At 40.4% G+C, this 17,155-nt stretch overlaps 1 protein-coding gene across 6 annotated transcripts in view; it reads left to right on the plus strand.

Annotated features, from left to right (window-relative positions):
* The first annotated feature begins 9,300 nt into the window (after nucleotides 1–9,300).
* FCHO2 (FCH and mu domain containing endocytic adaptor 2) overlaps nucleotides 9,301–17,155 on the plus strand; it is a 138,321-nt gene continuing 130,466 nt past the window's right edge. For 5 of the 6 annotated variants that reach the window (XM_085013798.1, XM_021084438.2, XM_085013799.1 and 2 more), the window contains exon 1: nucleotides 9,313–9,487. Coding sequence is in view for 4 of the 6 variants with exons in the window: in XM_021084438.2 (XP_020940097.1) it covers nucleotides 9,455–9,487 (33 nt within the window). In the remaining 2 variants the exon portion in view is untranslated. Of the gene's footprint in view, nucleotides 9,488–17,155 lie in introns of all 6 variants that reach the window. The other variant, XM_085013800.1, reaches the window with a different exon arrangement.

Raw genomic sequence — 17,155 nt, forward strand, 5'->3', positions numbered from 1 at the left:
CCCTGCCAAAAGAAGTGAATTCTGAATCATAAATGCCTCCTGCTAAGTCCTTTCAAACTTGATAATGTAAATTCAGGGCAGTGGACCAATGAGGTCTCCATTTATTTGTAGACAGGAGTACAGTTAGATAACCTAAGAGGCATTGCCTGGTCATGTGCCAGCCTTCTAGGTATGCCCAGGCTCAAAGAACATGATAACCACTACTGACAAAAGATAAATCCTATCAGGGCACAAAGATAAATCCTATCAGGGCATTTCCACTAAGATGTTAGTGGACTCATTTGCAGGCAGTGCTGCATTTTCCTTTTCAAGTCAGGGGTCAGTTATGTTTATTTTCTGGCTTGAAATAAAAAATCCGGAGTTTAAAAAAAAAAAATTCCTTCTAAGTTCTAGAGGTCACCTCCCTTAGCAAGGGCCTAAGAGATGTGGTGATGTCATTACCTTTCCAGGCCAAAGCCAGTGTAAAGGAAATAAAGGGAAGAAGAGAAGTTTTCATGTTTAGTTAAAGTATGCAGTCTTGGAGTTCCCATCATGGCTCAGCAGAAATGAATCCGACTAGTGTCCCATGAGGACACAGGTTCAATTCCTGGCCTCGATAAGTGGGTCAAGGATCCGGCGTTGCTGTGAGCTGTGGTGTAGGTCGAAGATGTGGCTTGGATCTGGTGCTGCTATGGCTGTGGTGGAGGCTGGCAGCTGTAGCTCCGATTCGACCCCTGGCCTGGGAACCTCCATATGCTGTGGGTGTGGCCCTAAAAAGCAAAAACAGAACAAAACAAAAAATGAAACAAAAGTCTTTCTAGGTAATTACTTAAAAAGACAGACCTTTCACAATATCTTATTATTAAGATCACATCAATAGTACAGAATAACTTTATCTCTTTAGCAGATGAAAGAAAATTGTTTTATGTGTGTATGTTATTGATATTAAAACCTTTTTTTTTCTTTCTTAACCCTCTGAGTCACAGTGGGAACACCCAAAACTTATTTTTAACACACTTCTAATATCAATTAAATTTTATCCAGCTCATTTACACAAGGTAAAATTCTTTCTCTCTTCCCAACTTTCTATTTAACTTGTCCTTTATTCTCCCCTTTCCCATTTTGAAATAGTTTTTACTTTAGGAAAAATTTAGTTTCTTTTCCCTTAACAAAAATACATCTTCATGTCTTAATACTTTTTCTTGGCCAAAAACTACTTTCCATGCATACGGAATTGTTTCTTTTATTATTTCTAATAGCTTTAATTACATACACTAATCAGATTTTTTTTTTTTTGTCTTTTTAGGGCCTACCTGCGGCATATGCAGATTCCCAGGATAGAGGTCAAATTGGAGCTGTAGACACTGGCCTACACCACAGCCACAGCAAGCGGGATCCAAGCCTCATCTGCAACTTACGCCACAGCTCATGGCAATGCTGGATTCTTAACCCACTGAGCAAGGCCAGGAATGGAACCTGCATCCTCATGGACACTAGTCAGATTTGTTTCCACCAAGCCACGACGGGAACTCCCTAATCAGAATTCTTAACCCTTGGCAAGCTTAATGCACAGTGCAAACTAAGTAAGCAACTGTGAACTGTTACCAGCATTTTTTAGATTGGGAAATTGATGACTATAGTTCATAATTTCTAGAAATGCATGCTTCTCATAGTACAATCTTTCAATAAGGCACAAAACATCTTTACAATAAACCCAAATTTCTCCAATTTCTCTATACCAAAAAGACCAAAGAAGATTTCCCCTTGTGGCTCAGCAGTAACAAACCCAAATAGTATTCATGAGGTTGTGGTTCAATCCCTGGCCCCGCTCAGTGGGTTAAGGATCCAGTGTTGCTGTGAGCTGTAGTATAGGTTGCACATGTGGCTTGGATCCCACCTTGCTGTGGCTGTGGTATAGGCAGGCAGCTGCAGCTCCGATTCAATCCCTAGTCTGGGAACTTCCATATGCTGCAGGTGTAGCCCTTAAAGACTAAAGCAGGTAAACCTATGGTTAGTAATTAATGTTTCACTATTTCATCTTATTTGTATATGACCTAGATATTCAATGAATTTCCATCATTTAACTTAGTTTAGCAAGACTCTAAAGTTTCAAGTTACCAAAAAGCTATTTTTAAGTATACATATCATAAACTATAATTATTGCCAAAATGTTTACCTATAAACTCTTATCCCAAACCATTTGCTTCTAACAATTATGTTTCGATTACCCACAAAATTTCATGAAACATTAGAAAAAATCAACCATCATTCTAAATTACTTTTTGCCAGTCAGTTTTGCAACAGAGAAAACATAAATTTGACTAGTAAATTCAAGTAGAATAAAAGTTGTTTCCGCTGGAGTTCCTGTTGTGGCTCAGCAGAAACAAATCTGACTAGTATGTATGAGAACACAGGTTCGATTCCTGGCCTCGTTCTTTGGGTTAAGGATCCGGCGTTGCCATGAGCTGGGGTGTAGGTCACAGATGCTGCTTGGATCCCACTTGCTGTGGCGTAGGCCAGTGGCTACGGCTTGGATTCAACCCCTAGGCTGGGAACCTCCAAGTGATGAAGGTGCAGCCCTAAAAATAAAAATAAATTTAAAAAAAAAGGAGAGAAAGAAAAGTTGTTTACATTATAGTCAATATTGATTGCTCTGAAAACTTACCTGATTTAATTAAATCAATTGCTTTAAGCTAGCTTTAATACCAAGTATTTTCCCATATCACATAACTTGAAATTAATTCTGGCTGCTTTTTATTTCTGAGAGTATAATCTGTATGAGGGCTTAATTCTTTTTTTTTTTTTTTTTTTGTCTTTTTGCCTTTTCTAGGGCCGCTTCCGCGGCATATGGAGGTTCCCAGGCTAGGGGTTGAATCAGAGCCGTAGCCATCAGCCTATGCCAGAGCCACAGCAATGCAGGATCCGAGCCGCGTCTGCAACCTTCACCACAGCTCACAGCAACACCGGGTCCTTAACCCACTGAGCAAGGCCAGGGATCGAACCCGCAACCTCATGGTTCTTAGTCGGATTCGTTAACCACTGAGCCACAACGGGAACTCCGCTTAATTCTTTAAGTCAATTAAATATACAGCTTTTTTACAAATCTGGCAATACTATGTGAAAGTAGAAAATACTATACATTTACCACACATATTTATAGACACACATAACCATATAGACAGATACAAAGAGAGACCTTATGGCTTAATTTAAAAATTTTAGCCGTGAGATAGGTATAATAACACAAAATTCACTGGTTATAAAAAAAATAACAGTTGGGATAAGTTCATCTGCTCAGATGGCTAAAGATTTTTCTGCAAGTATTTTCAGAGAAGACACATGACTTTTCATTCAAATTCAGATGACCTTTTCTCTTTGTTCTTCTTAAAATGATAGCCTAGGTAAGAGTTAATAATCACATCTCAAAGGCATAGGCAAAGAATGCAAGTTCCTCTGAAAAGGGCTTTGGTTTCCTAAGGCCAATATTTTCCTCACCTTATCAGTAGGGGAGGGTTTAAGGTTATTAAAAAAAGATTGTTGAACTTTGAATTGTTTCAGGGGCCATCCCTCTGGCCCTATAAAGACTAGATTTATAAAACAAGGACAGCTATTTTTAATTCATTGGATTGCCATCTAAATGGTCGCAAAGGATGGTCGACATCCATCCACTTATTGGAATGCCTTTTTTCCCTCTGGGTATATTTAGCTTAGAGAAGAAGCCCTAAAAATTTCCTATCAGGCTCTGAATACCAGCTTCTAACTCACCCAGATTTCTGATCATAGAGTTACTAAATACCTTTCATATATCTTGACAGATTTCAACTGGGACAAGAGTAAATATTTCTAGCAGTATTGAACAAACCCTTGGTTTTAGAAGCCATTCCCAAGGAGATGCAGAAGATACTATCCACCCAAGATCTTAGAGCCACTCCCAAAGATAGCCAAAAAAAAAAAAAAAAAAAAAAAAAAAGACTTACGTAATGACAGAAAAGAAGGTAACAGTTGTCTCTGAGAAAAAAGGATCAATAAGCACTGAGTCTAGAATTGGAAAGGAGGGGATAACATGAAATTTTATTTCCCTTTTTTAACTGAGACCTACAGGTAGAACTGACTTTGGTAAGAATTCTTACTCTTAGTCCACTTTTGTCAGTTTTCCCAGGATTCCATCTGTAGGCTCCAGTATCTACCAGAATTTGGCAAAGTTTTCCATTAATTTTAATTTTAGTTTTCCCTTGGTTGATTATGTGAATAACATAGCAATTTACCAGAACCTCCCTCAGAGACCCAGACAACTTTGAGAAGTGCCCAAAGTGGGGAGCTCTTTGAAGGAAGATATTGGAGCACTAAGCTATTAACTTGGCAGACTTTTGTGTGAGGACATGTCATTTTTTCAGAGTGGAGAAATAATTCAGACAGAGGATTACTAGAATGAGTATACAAAGGAGCATGGGGTTGGGTGGTGAGGGGAAGTAGGAGTTATGTCAGTCACAGTCTTTTGTTTTAGTTACCTCACATATTTATAATTTTTCTTTTCTTTCTTTCTTTTTTTCTTTTAAGGGCTGTACCTGCAGCACGTGGAGGTTCCCAGGCTAGAGGTCGAGTCAGAGCCGTTGCTTCCAGACTACGCCACAGCCATAGCAATGTCAGATCTGAGCTGCATCTGAGACCTACACCACAGCTCATGGCAATGCTGGCTTCATAACCACTGAGCATGGCCAGGGATTGAACCTGCATCCTCATGGATACTAGTCTGATTTCTTTCTGCTGAGTCATGATGGGCATTCCTATAATTTTTCATTAGCTTTTTACAGTGAATATTAATGAGGCTATTTCAGGGGATTTTAAAGTCTTTTGGAGGATTCTGCATACCAATTAAAATAGGTGTCCTAGAAATACCCCACTGACCTAACAGTTAGGGATCTGGTATTGTCACTGCTGTGGCTCAGGTCACTGCTGTGGTGTGGGTTCCATCCCTGGCCTGGGAAGTTTCACATGCCACAGGTGTGGCTGAAAATAAAATAAAATAAGTGTCCCATTCTGTTCGATATGAGATCCCTTACTTTTAAGCTCACTTTTTAAATGATCTTATCCTATTGGAACATTCCTCATAATGGCCGTTGTAATTCTATATTGTAATTCCCCTGGTGGGTTAGCAGCAGTTTGGTAAGACTCCCAGTCATAGACAGAGTTTAACCAGCATTTCTGTCCAGCCATATTTTCCTGCAAATAGAGTACTGTCCACATCTGTCTAGCCATATTTTGGGACTCCCAATCTGATGGTTACCAAGTCGAATTCTCAGGAGACAAAATTCTAGGTTGTTTTCAATAAGATTGTGCCAGTTTTCTGGGTATCTGTAGCTTTGGGCCTACAGTTCTCAGATATAAAATTAGCAGATGTGCCAGAATGTAGAACACTCAACTTGAAACCATGCTCCACAGGGTTAACAGAAGCTAGAGCCCTAACAGAAATCCTTGAGTGTGTCCTATAGAACAGCAGATAAGGGAATAGCTTGTTAAAAACACTGCTTATAACCTCCTTTGCTGATTAAGCTTGCTTCAGTTATTTTTGCTTTATTTTTTTCTTTCTTTAATTGCATTTGCTCCAAGCTTCATATAACTAATCACAAGACTTTTTAACCATCCCTATAGATAACAGCTCTGATGTATGGTCACTATAATAATGGGGACTTAAGTTGTTCTTGAGGAAACTGGAGTCAGCTCCTGTCTAGATCAAGCTGGCTAAAGCTGGTTAGTATCACTGACCCTAAAACTCTGCCTGCACAGGTGTTTGGTGAGTGACATTTTATGTCAGAGGGCTGAAAAGTCCACCCTCAAATCATGCTAAGCATCTCCATTTTAAAATATGCATCCCATGAAGAAGCATGTAACCCAGATACACCTGTGCAGAACACTAATTATCTTGCCTTTTCCCTACATCCAATCAACTTTCCCCACACCTGAGACCATCTTGCTTTTTCATCCCATATCTCAAGCCTCTTGCCTTTAGGGAGATGCATCTGAAATTTGTTCTCCTGTCTTCTTGCTTGGCTGCCTTGTGAATAAATTCTCTACTACAAACCTCAGCATCTCAGCAGTTAGCTTGATGCAAGTTGGGCAAATAAGCCTGGTTTGGTAACCAATTCTGGATATAAAGGATGTCATTTCTTTTTATCTAGGCCGTTGGGTTTCATAAAGCCAAACCAATATCTAAGAGAGACATGCCTGGGATGTCTTGTTGCACAGAAATTTTCTTGAGACTGGTGAGAGACTAGGGTCAACTTGATCTATTCTATAACCAACTTATCATGGAAGTCTTCTTCAGGTGACAACCATTGCATCAGCTTTTAAATGCTCAACCAGTTACCCTCCCACACCCCCCAATTTTTTAGGTTTTCTGGCTTCCAAGATCTCCATTAGCAGTAGCTTCTACTGGACCCAGTCTAGCTCAAGTTGGACCCATTCCAGTTTTTAAATCAAGCCAGTCTGATCCCAGCTGGTAACTACCAACAATTCTCATGGGTCTTTGGACTGGTGAAAAGGATTAAATTAGCAGCGAGGCTCCACATTGAGAGCCCCCCACCCCCAAAAGGGCTGTGAGGCTGCAAGTTGAGGCCACTGCTGACCAAAGCCCGTGCAGGCTGAGGTTGGATGCTAAAACCCTTGAACTGCAAAACCAACATAATTTCCAACATCTTTGTCTTACCCGCAAATTCTCAATGAAATGTGCCATGACTCCACTTGGGGCCTGTTGTTTCTTTCTTTCTTTGGCTGTGCCCCATGCAGGGATCGAACTCAAACTATAGCAGTGACAATGCTGAATCCTTAACTGCTAGGCCACCAGGGAACTCCTTGTTGTTTCTTTTCAACAGGGCTATTATAACACACCTGCTTGGGCCAGAGTTTAATGTGGACCAGAAGCATCCCCTGGAAGCCAGCATGTGGACAGCAGGTATAATTAGAAAGAGCTCCTAAGAGGAAGATGAATCTTGAGGTGAGGTCACCCAAAAATTGAAGGCCAAATTGTTTATGGGCCCCTTCCCAATAGATCTCCTGGAAGAGACAATACTGAATCTTATTATTTTGATTTTTTTTTATCAAAAAAGGTAACTTCTCCTTTGAAGTATACACAAGCTCAAAATAATTCTTTTGAAAATATCTAAATTAATGTGAGAAAATTAAATCGAGTAGAACTTAAATGAAGGCATTTTTATAAGGCCTAAGATCTAGCACCAATTAAAAGTATGTTATTAAAAGAAGAATGGAATTGAATAGCCAAAGTCCATCCACGCTAACATTTTTTTCCTTTTTTTGGTCTTTTTAGGGCCACACCTGCAGCACATGGAAGTTCCCAGGCTAGGGGTCGAATCAGAGCTACAGCTGCCGGCCTACACTACAGCTCATAGCAACGCCGGATCTTTAACTCACTGAGTGGGGCCAGGGATTTAACCCTCGTCCTCATGGATTCTAGTCAGGTTTGTTACTGCTGAGCCATGACAGGAACTCCCACTCTAACATTCTACTGGGCTTAATCATTCTTGCACTGAATCTGCTGCTTAGATTCTGCCTGAACTCCAAAGCAGTCTATCTCTGATATGGGCTGCTTTAGCACCCACAAATTTTCACTGCCTTTGGAGTTTCACCTTTTGTTTTGAAGGTACAGGGCAAGAGATATGAAGTATTTCCTAGGAGCCTAAATAGTATTGGCCACGGGAGAGGGCATTGATATGGGCCAGTGTTCAGCATCAGCTCGGGAGTAGCAGAGACACTCATGTGTGTCTGGGTGTGTGTGTGTGTTTTAAATAAATTAATGTGTGTGTTTGGGATACAGGATAGGGGCCTCTCCTGCCCAGGTCTAAGCAGGGTAGTGCTCAGTGATACTAGGAATTTAATGCCAAGCTCATTTGTAGGATAATCTAGATGGCTACATTTTTCTTAGAATTTCTTCAGCATGGAGAAAGAGGACTAGACTAATGGCTTAGAGAATTGTAGCGAACTTCTACGTTTGACATTCCCCCAAGCTAGGTATAAATGATAGCTTTATGAAGACCTTTTCAAGAAAGGAACACACAGACCTAACCAAAGAGAAAGGGTAGTGTAGTGAACCACCACTGTTCCATTGCCAAGCTCTAAGAATTACCAATGCATGGTCAGTCTTTTTCATCTATACCCCTACTCAGTCCTCCTCTCTCCCTAACTTACTTTAAAGCAAATCCTAGATGTTTTATTCACACATCCTAAATATTTCTAAAAGATATTCTTAAAAAGATATAATCACAGGGCCATTATCCAATGATTCCCACTAGCAAATACTTCAACAGCTTCATCTATGGGTAAGGCACTGTGTGGTTTTTGCTTTTGAGGATGAAAATAATTTGCCATGAAGAAACGGTGGTGGTTTACCGTTTGAAGTCACAAGCTCTGAGGAGGTGTGACATGCATGTATGGTAAAAGCTACACTAGATCTACTGTCGGGTTTGGCATTAAGAACGGTAGATTGTGGATTTAAATGACCTGGTTTATATTTTCCCCCTAAACCTTTGGAAAACAAGGCGTGGGAAGGGGATTTAGTGTCTCTATTAGGCTGAGGCGTGTGTAAACTTGTTTCTTTTGTCCAAAAGGTACAAGTTGTTAAGAGAAGCATGGATTTATATGAACAACTTCTCCAAGAGACTTACACACACACACAAAACCAAAACTGCCTCGGTCGGGGAAATTGGTTGGTTTCGGGTCACGTTCCAGCTGTCGGCAGGCAGTACCGGCTGGTTTGCTCCAGGCAGGCCATAGGTCAGCGGCCTCGGCCAAGGACTTGGTGCCTGGGTCTCCAGCAGCGCCCAGGGCTCTCAGGCGACAGGGCGTTTCCTCTTTTCCGGCTTCGAAAAGTTTTGTTTTGGTTCTTAGTTCCCTGTCAAGGAAAGGCGCCTTGTTGACGAAAGGTTTCTCAGTCTCCTCCTTATGGCTAGAGGCCAAGTTTCCCCTATCCCAGTTTAGCCCGACTTGGGTTCCTTCGAGATCCTCGAAAGCACAGGGAGTGGGTCTTCCGAGAAGGAAGAGGAGCCGGCACCGGTACCACCGTCTTTGGCCGGCCCCTCTCTTCGCTCCGTTTTTGAGCCAGTACTCATGACACCGCGAAGGGTGCGGGCAGTCTCCGGGGTGCCTGCTCCGGGACCGGATTCTCCACCACTCCCTAGAGAATACTGTCTTAGCCGCGCCCGCGCAGGCAGGAGTGGAAAGGACTAAATCCCGGGAATGGGGCCCGGGGCGCATGCGCAAGCGAGCCGCGGCTTTTGAGTGTTCGCCCCGCGGCTGCAGCCGCTAGGTGGCGCATGCGCCCTAGAGGGTGCCGGCCGGTCTCCGGGAAGAAGGCGGCGGCTGCGGCGGCGGCGGCGAAAGGCGGGGGCGCCGTGGGGGCCGGGCCGGTGTTTACCCGGCGGCGGGAGGGCGCGGACGCGGAACCCGGTGCGGCGGCGGTGGCACGATGGTCATGGCGCATTTCGTTGAGAATTTTTGGGTAAGAGAAGGATGTTGGACATTGTGTGGGTTTCGGAGTCTGAGAGTTTCGGCGGCTGACCTCGGCCTGCGTGCGCTTCGGGCGGTGGCGGCTCCGCGGGCAGGGCCAGCGTCCTCGGACCGCCGCCTGCTGCGTCCTGCCCGGGTGAAGCCCGTCGGGTGGCTGGTCTCCGGCCGCCCAGACCCGCAGGCTCGCAGCCCCTGCGGGGGGCGGGTGTTGTCAGCGCGGCCCTTCAGTCCGTGGCGGGGACGCCGAGGGGCTGCCGGCCGCCCGCGCTGGGACAAAGCGCCGGATGGGGCGGGAGACGGGACCCGGCCCCGCCGGAGACTCCCGGCGCCGGGCGCCTTCCGCGGCTCAGACGCGGACGCCGGGCCCGCGGCGCGGCCGCTCCCAGACGCGGGCAGCAGGCGAGTGCCGGCCGGGGGGAGCTCGCCTCCTTCCAGCCCCGCAGGCCCCCATCTTAGCCTTTTTGCCCCCCCACCATATCCCCACGAATTCCCGTGCGGGCTTGGGCTGGATCAGCACTTCCTCTCGCCTTCGCAGCTCGGCTCGTGGGTCTGTGCCCGGGACTTTGCCTCTGGGCCTGTTCACAAAGCGCAGAAAAGTTGAATTTAATGTAACTGGATTCCTTGGGCTTAAATGCACCGATACTTCTCCTTGTGCCCTGTGCTCCTTCCCCTTCCTCATTCTTTCCACACCCGTCCTCTTAACTCCGTATTAGTGTTAGCTGGTTCTTTGAGAATGAGTTCCCAGTCTCCCTGTGGAGTGTTTTTCTGCAGTTATTGTTTGTTGTAATGGGAAGTACAGTTCAGCCATGTACAGGAAAGTAGCATGTTTACTTAGGTATCTCAGGAATCCCATTTTATGGCTTGACAGTTGCATGTGCCACAATTCCATTTTAATTTAAGATGTAGAAATATTTAAAGCAGTACTCTCAGTGAGTAAGGAGTGTGTCTTAAATTCTTAATTTCCAAATGTTTCAAGCGGGGACTTGCTTAGTAATCACATCGGTTCATAATTATTAGTCTTGAATGTTTCTTGTTTTCCACACGCGACATAAATACTAGACGTTGGGGTTTTTGTTTTTAACACAGCTTTATTGAGGTATAATTCACCTGCCATACAATACACCCGTTTAAGTAAACAGTTCAAATTTTTTCGTGTATTCATAGAGTTGTGCAAATGTCACCACGCTTTTAGAACAATTTCATCACCTCAGGAAGAATCACGGTATCCTGTAGCAGTCATTCCCAATTTCCTTCTTTCTTTAGTCCTAATCTCTAGATTTCTACCTATGTAGATTTATCTATTCTGGACGTAGTTATATAAATGGGTTCATATATGTGGCTTTGTGACTAGCTTCTTTCACTTAGCATGGCTCCAAGATTCACCTAGGATATAGCATGTGTCAGGACATAATTCCATTATTTTACCCGAATTTGTGATCCAGCGTATGCATACAGACACGCACATATGTATACTACATTTTATTTGTCTACTCATCAGTGGTAGATCTTTGGTGGTTTGTGCTTTTTGACTATTAGGAATAATGCTGCTATAAACTTTTCGTACAAGTTTTTATGTGGACGTATAAAACTTAGAAATGTCTTCATTTCTTTCTGGAATGAAATTGCTAGGTCATATGGTAACTCTCTATTGAACATTTTGGGGAAGAGCCAGACATTTTCCAAAGTGGTTGCACCATTTTACAATCCCATTAGTGATGTCTGAGTCTTCCAGTTTTTCCACATGGTGGACAACATTTGTTATCTTTTTTATTGTAGTGGAGGAATGTAAGTAATATCTCATTGTGGCTTTGATTTTTAGGTAAATGATTTTGTTAGTATTTCCCCCCATTCTGTGGGTTGTCTCTTTTTAATTTTGAAGTCCAATTTATCTCATTTTTCTGTTATCACGTATGTTTTTGTTGTCATATCTAAGAATTCTTTCCTAACCCCAAATTACGAAGGTTTACTTCTGTGTCATTTCTGTGGGTTTTATATGTAGTTTTAGTTCTTACATTTAGGCCTATGATCATTTGAAGTTAATTTTTTTGTAGTGTACCAAGAAGAGGTACCGATTCATTCTTTGCATGTGGGTATGTGGGTATTGAGTTGTTCCAGTACCATTTGTTGAAAATATACCCCCCCACAACCCATGTTGAATAGTCTTGGCACTCTTATTGAAAGTCAGGTTATGATAGATGCATGAGTTTATTTCTGGATTTTTGTTTGTATTCCATCATCTATCATGCTAGTACCACACTGTTTTGGTTACTATAGCTTTGTAGTAAGTTTGGAGTGGGAAAGTCCAACTTTTTTCTTCTTTTTCAAGATTATTTTGGCTTCTCTGGGTCCCTTGGTTTTCCATATGAATTTTAGATTTAGCCTATTGACTTTAGATTTAAGTTTTACAATGGCAATGTATAAAACTTACATAAAGAATGTTTAAAATCTGACATTCTTAGCCTGTTTTGTATTTTTTTGGATGCATAAGTGTGTTTTTGAAGTTTGCTAGCTTAATTCCAAATTGCACATTAACATTTTAAGGTTATCCTTTGTTTCCTCTTCATTGAGGGTTTTTTCTTCCTTTGTTTTTCTTTTTTGGCCACCCCCATGGCATAATGGAAGTTCCTGGGCCAGGGCTCAAATTCCAGCTACAGCTGGGACTCAGGCTGCAGCTGTGTTAACACCAGATCATTAACCTGAAGTGCCACAGTGGTAACCCCTGTTCATTGAGTTTTGAACATAGCTTTTTTTTTTTTTTTTTTTTTTGATGTTTTTGCCTATTATGAATACTGCTTCTATGAACATTTTTGTTCAGGTTTTTGTGTGGCCCTTATTTTCCCTCTTAGTAAGGGAATGGGAATAAATTTGGAAATTGGAAATTTAGAGAGAATCCCCAAGTCTAATTTATGTTTTGGTTTTTGCCTTCATTTCCAATATTGAATATGAATAGTTAAAATAGACTGCATTTTATTTTATTTCTAAGACTCACTGGGGCTGAAAGCTCTAAATTGGATATTTAAAAGCTCCAAAGGAGGGCTAAATGAACTAGGAATCCCAGGGAACTAAATAACTTCTCAGAATTTGGTAACTGTTAATTTAAGACAACTTAAAAATTTACATATTTCTGGATTATTTAAAAATAATTTCTTAAAATAGAGAATTTATAGTATTAATTTCACCTTTTCCCCTCCCAACATTTAAAGTGGCACCTCATCTGCAAAACAAAATAAAACTTGTCAAAGTGAGTTAAGGGAATCTTTAAAGTTTTAGGTTTCTAACCAAACACACTATTAATTGTTTTTTTTCCCCTACATATAAAAAGAGAGATCTTTTTGTTGTGGCATTTTTTTTTTTTAGAGGAAAGTTTGAATCATTCAAACTCTCTTCAAGTTCTTTTGAAAGAAGCACATCCTGCCTTTTTCTTTATAATTTTTCTTAACTAAAACTATACACCACATTGCAAATTACTTAATACTATACTTTGAAAAGAAAAATATATCTACAAGTTCCTACACAACAGGTGTTCTGTTGCTGATAAGTCAGTTTTTTACCACAAAGTATAGTGTCACAAAGATAATCAAGTTGAAAATGTTTTTTTTCTTTTAAAATTGGATAGCAAAAATAATTTTGATAGTAGAAATCTACTCTGTTACCTTTAATATATAAAAACAGTTGTTAGCCCTTTGGAAGCTTATGTCACTTTAAAAAAGTATTGACAAATATTACATTGAAGAAGTGTCTTCATATTCTGCTTCTTTCTCAAAGAGTCAAGTATTAGTTTATAATACTCCTGAGATTATATATGTTAGTCTTACACTATAGTGATTAAAGTGGCTTTATATTTTTATATAAGATGATCAGGTTATTTAATTCAGGACTTAATTTTTTTTTAAGTAATGGATTTCATAGTGATAATGAAAGGGAAAAAACAAATGAGCACAACATACCTGATTTTAATGCCTTTATAAACCTCATTTTACATAGCATTCCCAATCTGTATAAGATATAAAGTATTCTCCCAAAGACACCAGGTGTTCTTGAGCATACATCACATTGTAATGAAGTGATATTTTTAGTTAGGTGCCTTTTCCCAAAGATCTCTCTTCACATCAGGATTTAATGAATAGCGGTTAATTTAGGTGTTTTTAATCCTGAAGTTTTTCTTTATTTCTTTTTTTAAATTTTCCTTTACTGTTTAACCAGTACAGAAGTCTCATGCCATTTATCTTTTGATTTCACTGGCATTGTCATACTTTACTTTTAAATAAATCCAGAGCACTTGGTTATTCAGTTCTCTCTTGGTATCCTTGGGGGATTGGTCTAGAACCCCTCCACCCCCCAAGGATACCAAAATCTGCATGATGTCCAAGTCCCTTATGTAAAAGGCATAATACTGTATATCCAAAATTTGATCTGTCTTTACATGGATAAGCTGGGAGGATTAAAATGTTTTTTAAAAATCTGGAATTACTATTAATAGGACTTTGGAATGCTAAACATTGTTATATTTTTGCTTGGTCATTTAATCTAATTTTAGTGTCCTACTTGAGAGTCAATACAGCACACATTTTGGGGGGTTATTTATCTGTATGAAAATTTAAAAAATATACGTCTTCAGGAAATTAGTTGAGGTGACCATAGAAACCCAGAATATAGACTTTCTTTTTCTTGAAATTTATGAATATTGTACCGCCTTAGGATATGATCCCGTCAAATGATATACTAAAAATTTTAAAGTGTTATGTTTATATATTTACATATATATGTTAAAAGACTTGCAAAATTTACATGGTTCAGTATTCATAAAGTGCAAAAGAGAATATAGTCTAAAATCTCCCTCCTTTTATTCAACCATCAAGATCTTCCAGAAGGCAGTCACTGTTACCAATTTCTTAATAGCTTTCCAGAGATAACTTATGTATGTACAAGAAAATAACATAGGCTAAGTTAAAATTCATTGTTGTAAAACTGTTAGCCATGCCCAAACTGTTTTCAACTTCAACAAACAATGAAAATGCAAACTACAGATTTGAACCCCCCACCCCCTCCCCGTGCGTGCACTCGCGAGCAAGCACTTTTTAGGGCCGCACCTGCAGCATATGGAGATTCCCAGGCTAAGGGTCAAATAGGAGCTACAGCTGCCGGCCTACACCACAGCAACGAAGGATCCAAGCCATGTCTGTGACCTACACCACAGCTCATGATAATGCCAGATCCTTAACCCACTGAATGAAGCCAGGGATGGAACCTGCAACCTCATGGTTCCTAGTCGGATTCGTTAACCACTGAGCCATGATGGGAACTCCCAAACTATAGTTTTGTGTAACTTAGTTCAAGTAGATTTTGCAGGTAGACATTATAAAATTATAGTGTTTTAGATGGAACTTAATTTTATTGTGAGGCCTTTAGAGTCTCTTTTTTGAGGGGGGTGGAGGAGTGGTTTGTTTTTTATTTTCACCTTTATCATTGAAATCAATACATTGATACTAAGTCTCCATAAGTTCAATTTAGGTAAAGGATTTTATTTATTTATTTATTTTTTGTCTTTTTGTCCTTTTAGGGTCGCACCCATGGCATATGGAGGTTCCCAGGCTATGGGTCAAATCGGAGCTACACCTGCCAGCCCACGCCACAGCAACTTGGGATCCAAGCAGCATCTTCGGCCTACACCACAGCTCACAGCAATGTGAGGTCCTTAAGCCACTGAGCAAGGCCAGGGATCGAACCCCAACTTCATGGGTCTGATTCGTTTCTGCTGCACCACTTTGGGAACTCCAGGGAAAGAATTTTATTTTATTTTATTTTATTTATTTATTTTTAAAATTTTTTTATTTTTTGTTTTTTTGCCTTTTCTAGGGCCGCTCCCTTGGCATATGGAAGTTCCCAGGCTAGGGGTCTAATTGGATCTGTAGCCGCAGGCCTACATCAGGGCCACAGCAACACAGGATCCAAGCCATGTCTGCGACCTACACCACAGCTCATGACACTGCCGGATCCTTAACTCACTGAGCAGGGCCAGGGATCGAACCCCTAACGTCATGGGTCTTAGTCGGATTCGTTTCTGCTGCGCCCTTTCGGGAACTCCAGGGAAAGAATTTTAGAACATTGTTATGGAGTGATAAAAATTTGCTGTCTGGATTCTTTTCTAGCCCTACAGATTAAATCCTAAATGTTCCAGTCTTTTTAGAACTACTTAAGTTATTTAGGCGAAGGTACAGAAGAACAGTATGCTTTGTGTCATCCTGCACTTTTGTAAGCCCTTTGGAAGTAGGTTTTGGAGGGGGGTTGTAAGTAACTTTTTGAGTCATGGGATATCTCTTGAGATTATCCATCCTGATTTCATAATTCTAGAGCAGTTAACAGAGGTACCCTAAGAAATCTATATAGAAATATAGTGACATGGAAACTTACAGAGGGAAGGGAATAGGAGCTTGGCTTTCAATTTGTCTAGTGTGGTAGAATGATATTCAAATTGGAAGAATTTTATTAGAAATCTCGTCCACAGAGATAAGCAAAAATTGGTTAGATGTGAGGAGAAACAAAACTAGCACAGCAAAAAAAAAAACAAAACAAAAACACAGCAGTAATGGAAGCTTATAATTACAGTTGAACCTTGAACAATGTGGGGGTTAGGTACTAACCCCTGTGCAGTTGAAAATCAGAATGTAATTCATAGTTAGTATAGTGGGCCCTTCCTATCCATGATTCCTCCGTAACCCCTATTCCATATCTACAGATCCAACCAACTCCTGGTTGTGTAGTACTGTAGTATTTACTATTGAAAAAAATTCACATGTAAGTGGACCTGCACAGTTCAAATGCATGTTGTTCAAGGGTCAACTGTGTATCTGTTGGTAAAGAGGCAAGAGAGTGTTGCTGGAATGGCCAGAGGCAGAGAGAAATACATTGGGAAGTGAATAGGGAACTGTGTGATGAAATCGAGGAACAGAGTTCCTTCAGTTCCATCACGCATATGCTCCTTGATGGAATTGCAGCAGTAAAAGTTATGGAAGATATGACAAGCATGTTTGTTTTTAGGGAAAAGATAGGAAGGTACAATGTATGGAAAGCAAATTGGTGGTGCTGGGACTTAACTAAGAAGTGTTATTTTTTGGTTGGTGGAAACAATAGCTGGTGGAGATGTCTTTTTAATCATAACCCTTATTACTGTTAAAACAGAAGAAAATAGAAATTACCTGTAGCCTTTCCCTCTGTCCTCTAAGATTTTCTTTGGAAATATTAAATTCAAAACAGGTTCTACTATACAGTTCTGTATTTTGGTGTTTTCAAGTGATGTTAATTAACACCAGGCCTTTTCCTCATTTGATTAAGTGTATTTTTAAAATACTTTCGGTGACTCTGTGGGTTTTCATGAAATGGATAGGATGTACTTTTTTTTAGCATTTCTCTTTTGGACATTTAGGTTACTTTTTGTTTTTGATTTTTTGATTTATGAATTATAAGTATTAATGTGAACAAAATGCCAGATTAAGAAGGTAGCCTTGCTGTCTTTCTAAGTATAGATTGAAAAGCTTTTGAGAAAGGTGAAATTGTTTTATTTTTCATTGTGAAAGTAATGAAAGTTACATTTATTTACAGAGTACTACAGAAAATTTAAAAAATAAAACAATAAAAAATTAGCTCAAAACTATTTGCTTCT

This window comes from Sus scrofa, chromosome 2 (assembly GCF_054392235.1).
Source record: "Sus scrofa isolate SSC_HxYL_T2T_F1_AM1 chromosome 2, Sscrofa_HxYL_maternal_Yorkshire_Landrace_v2.0, whole genome shotgun sequence".
NCBI lineage: Eukaryota > Metazoa > Chordata > Mammalia > Artiodactyla > Suidae > Sus > Sus scrofa.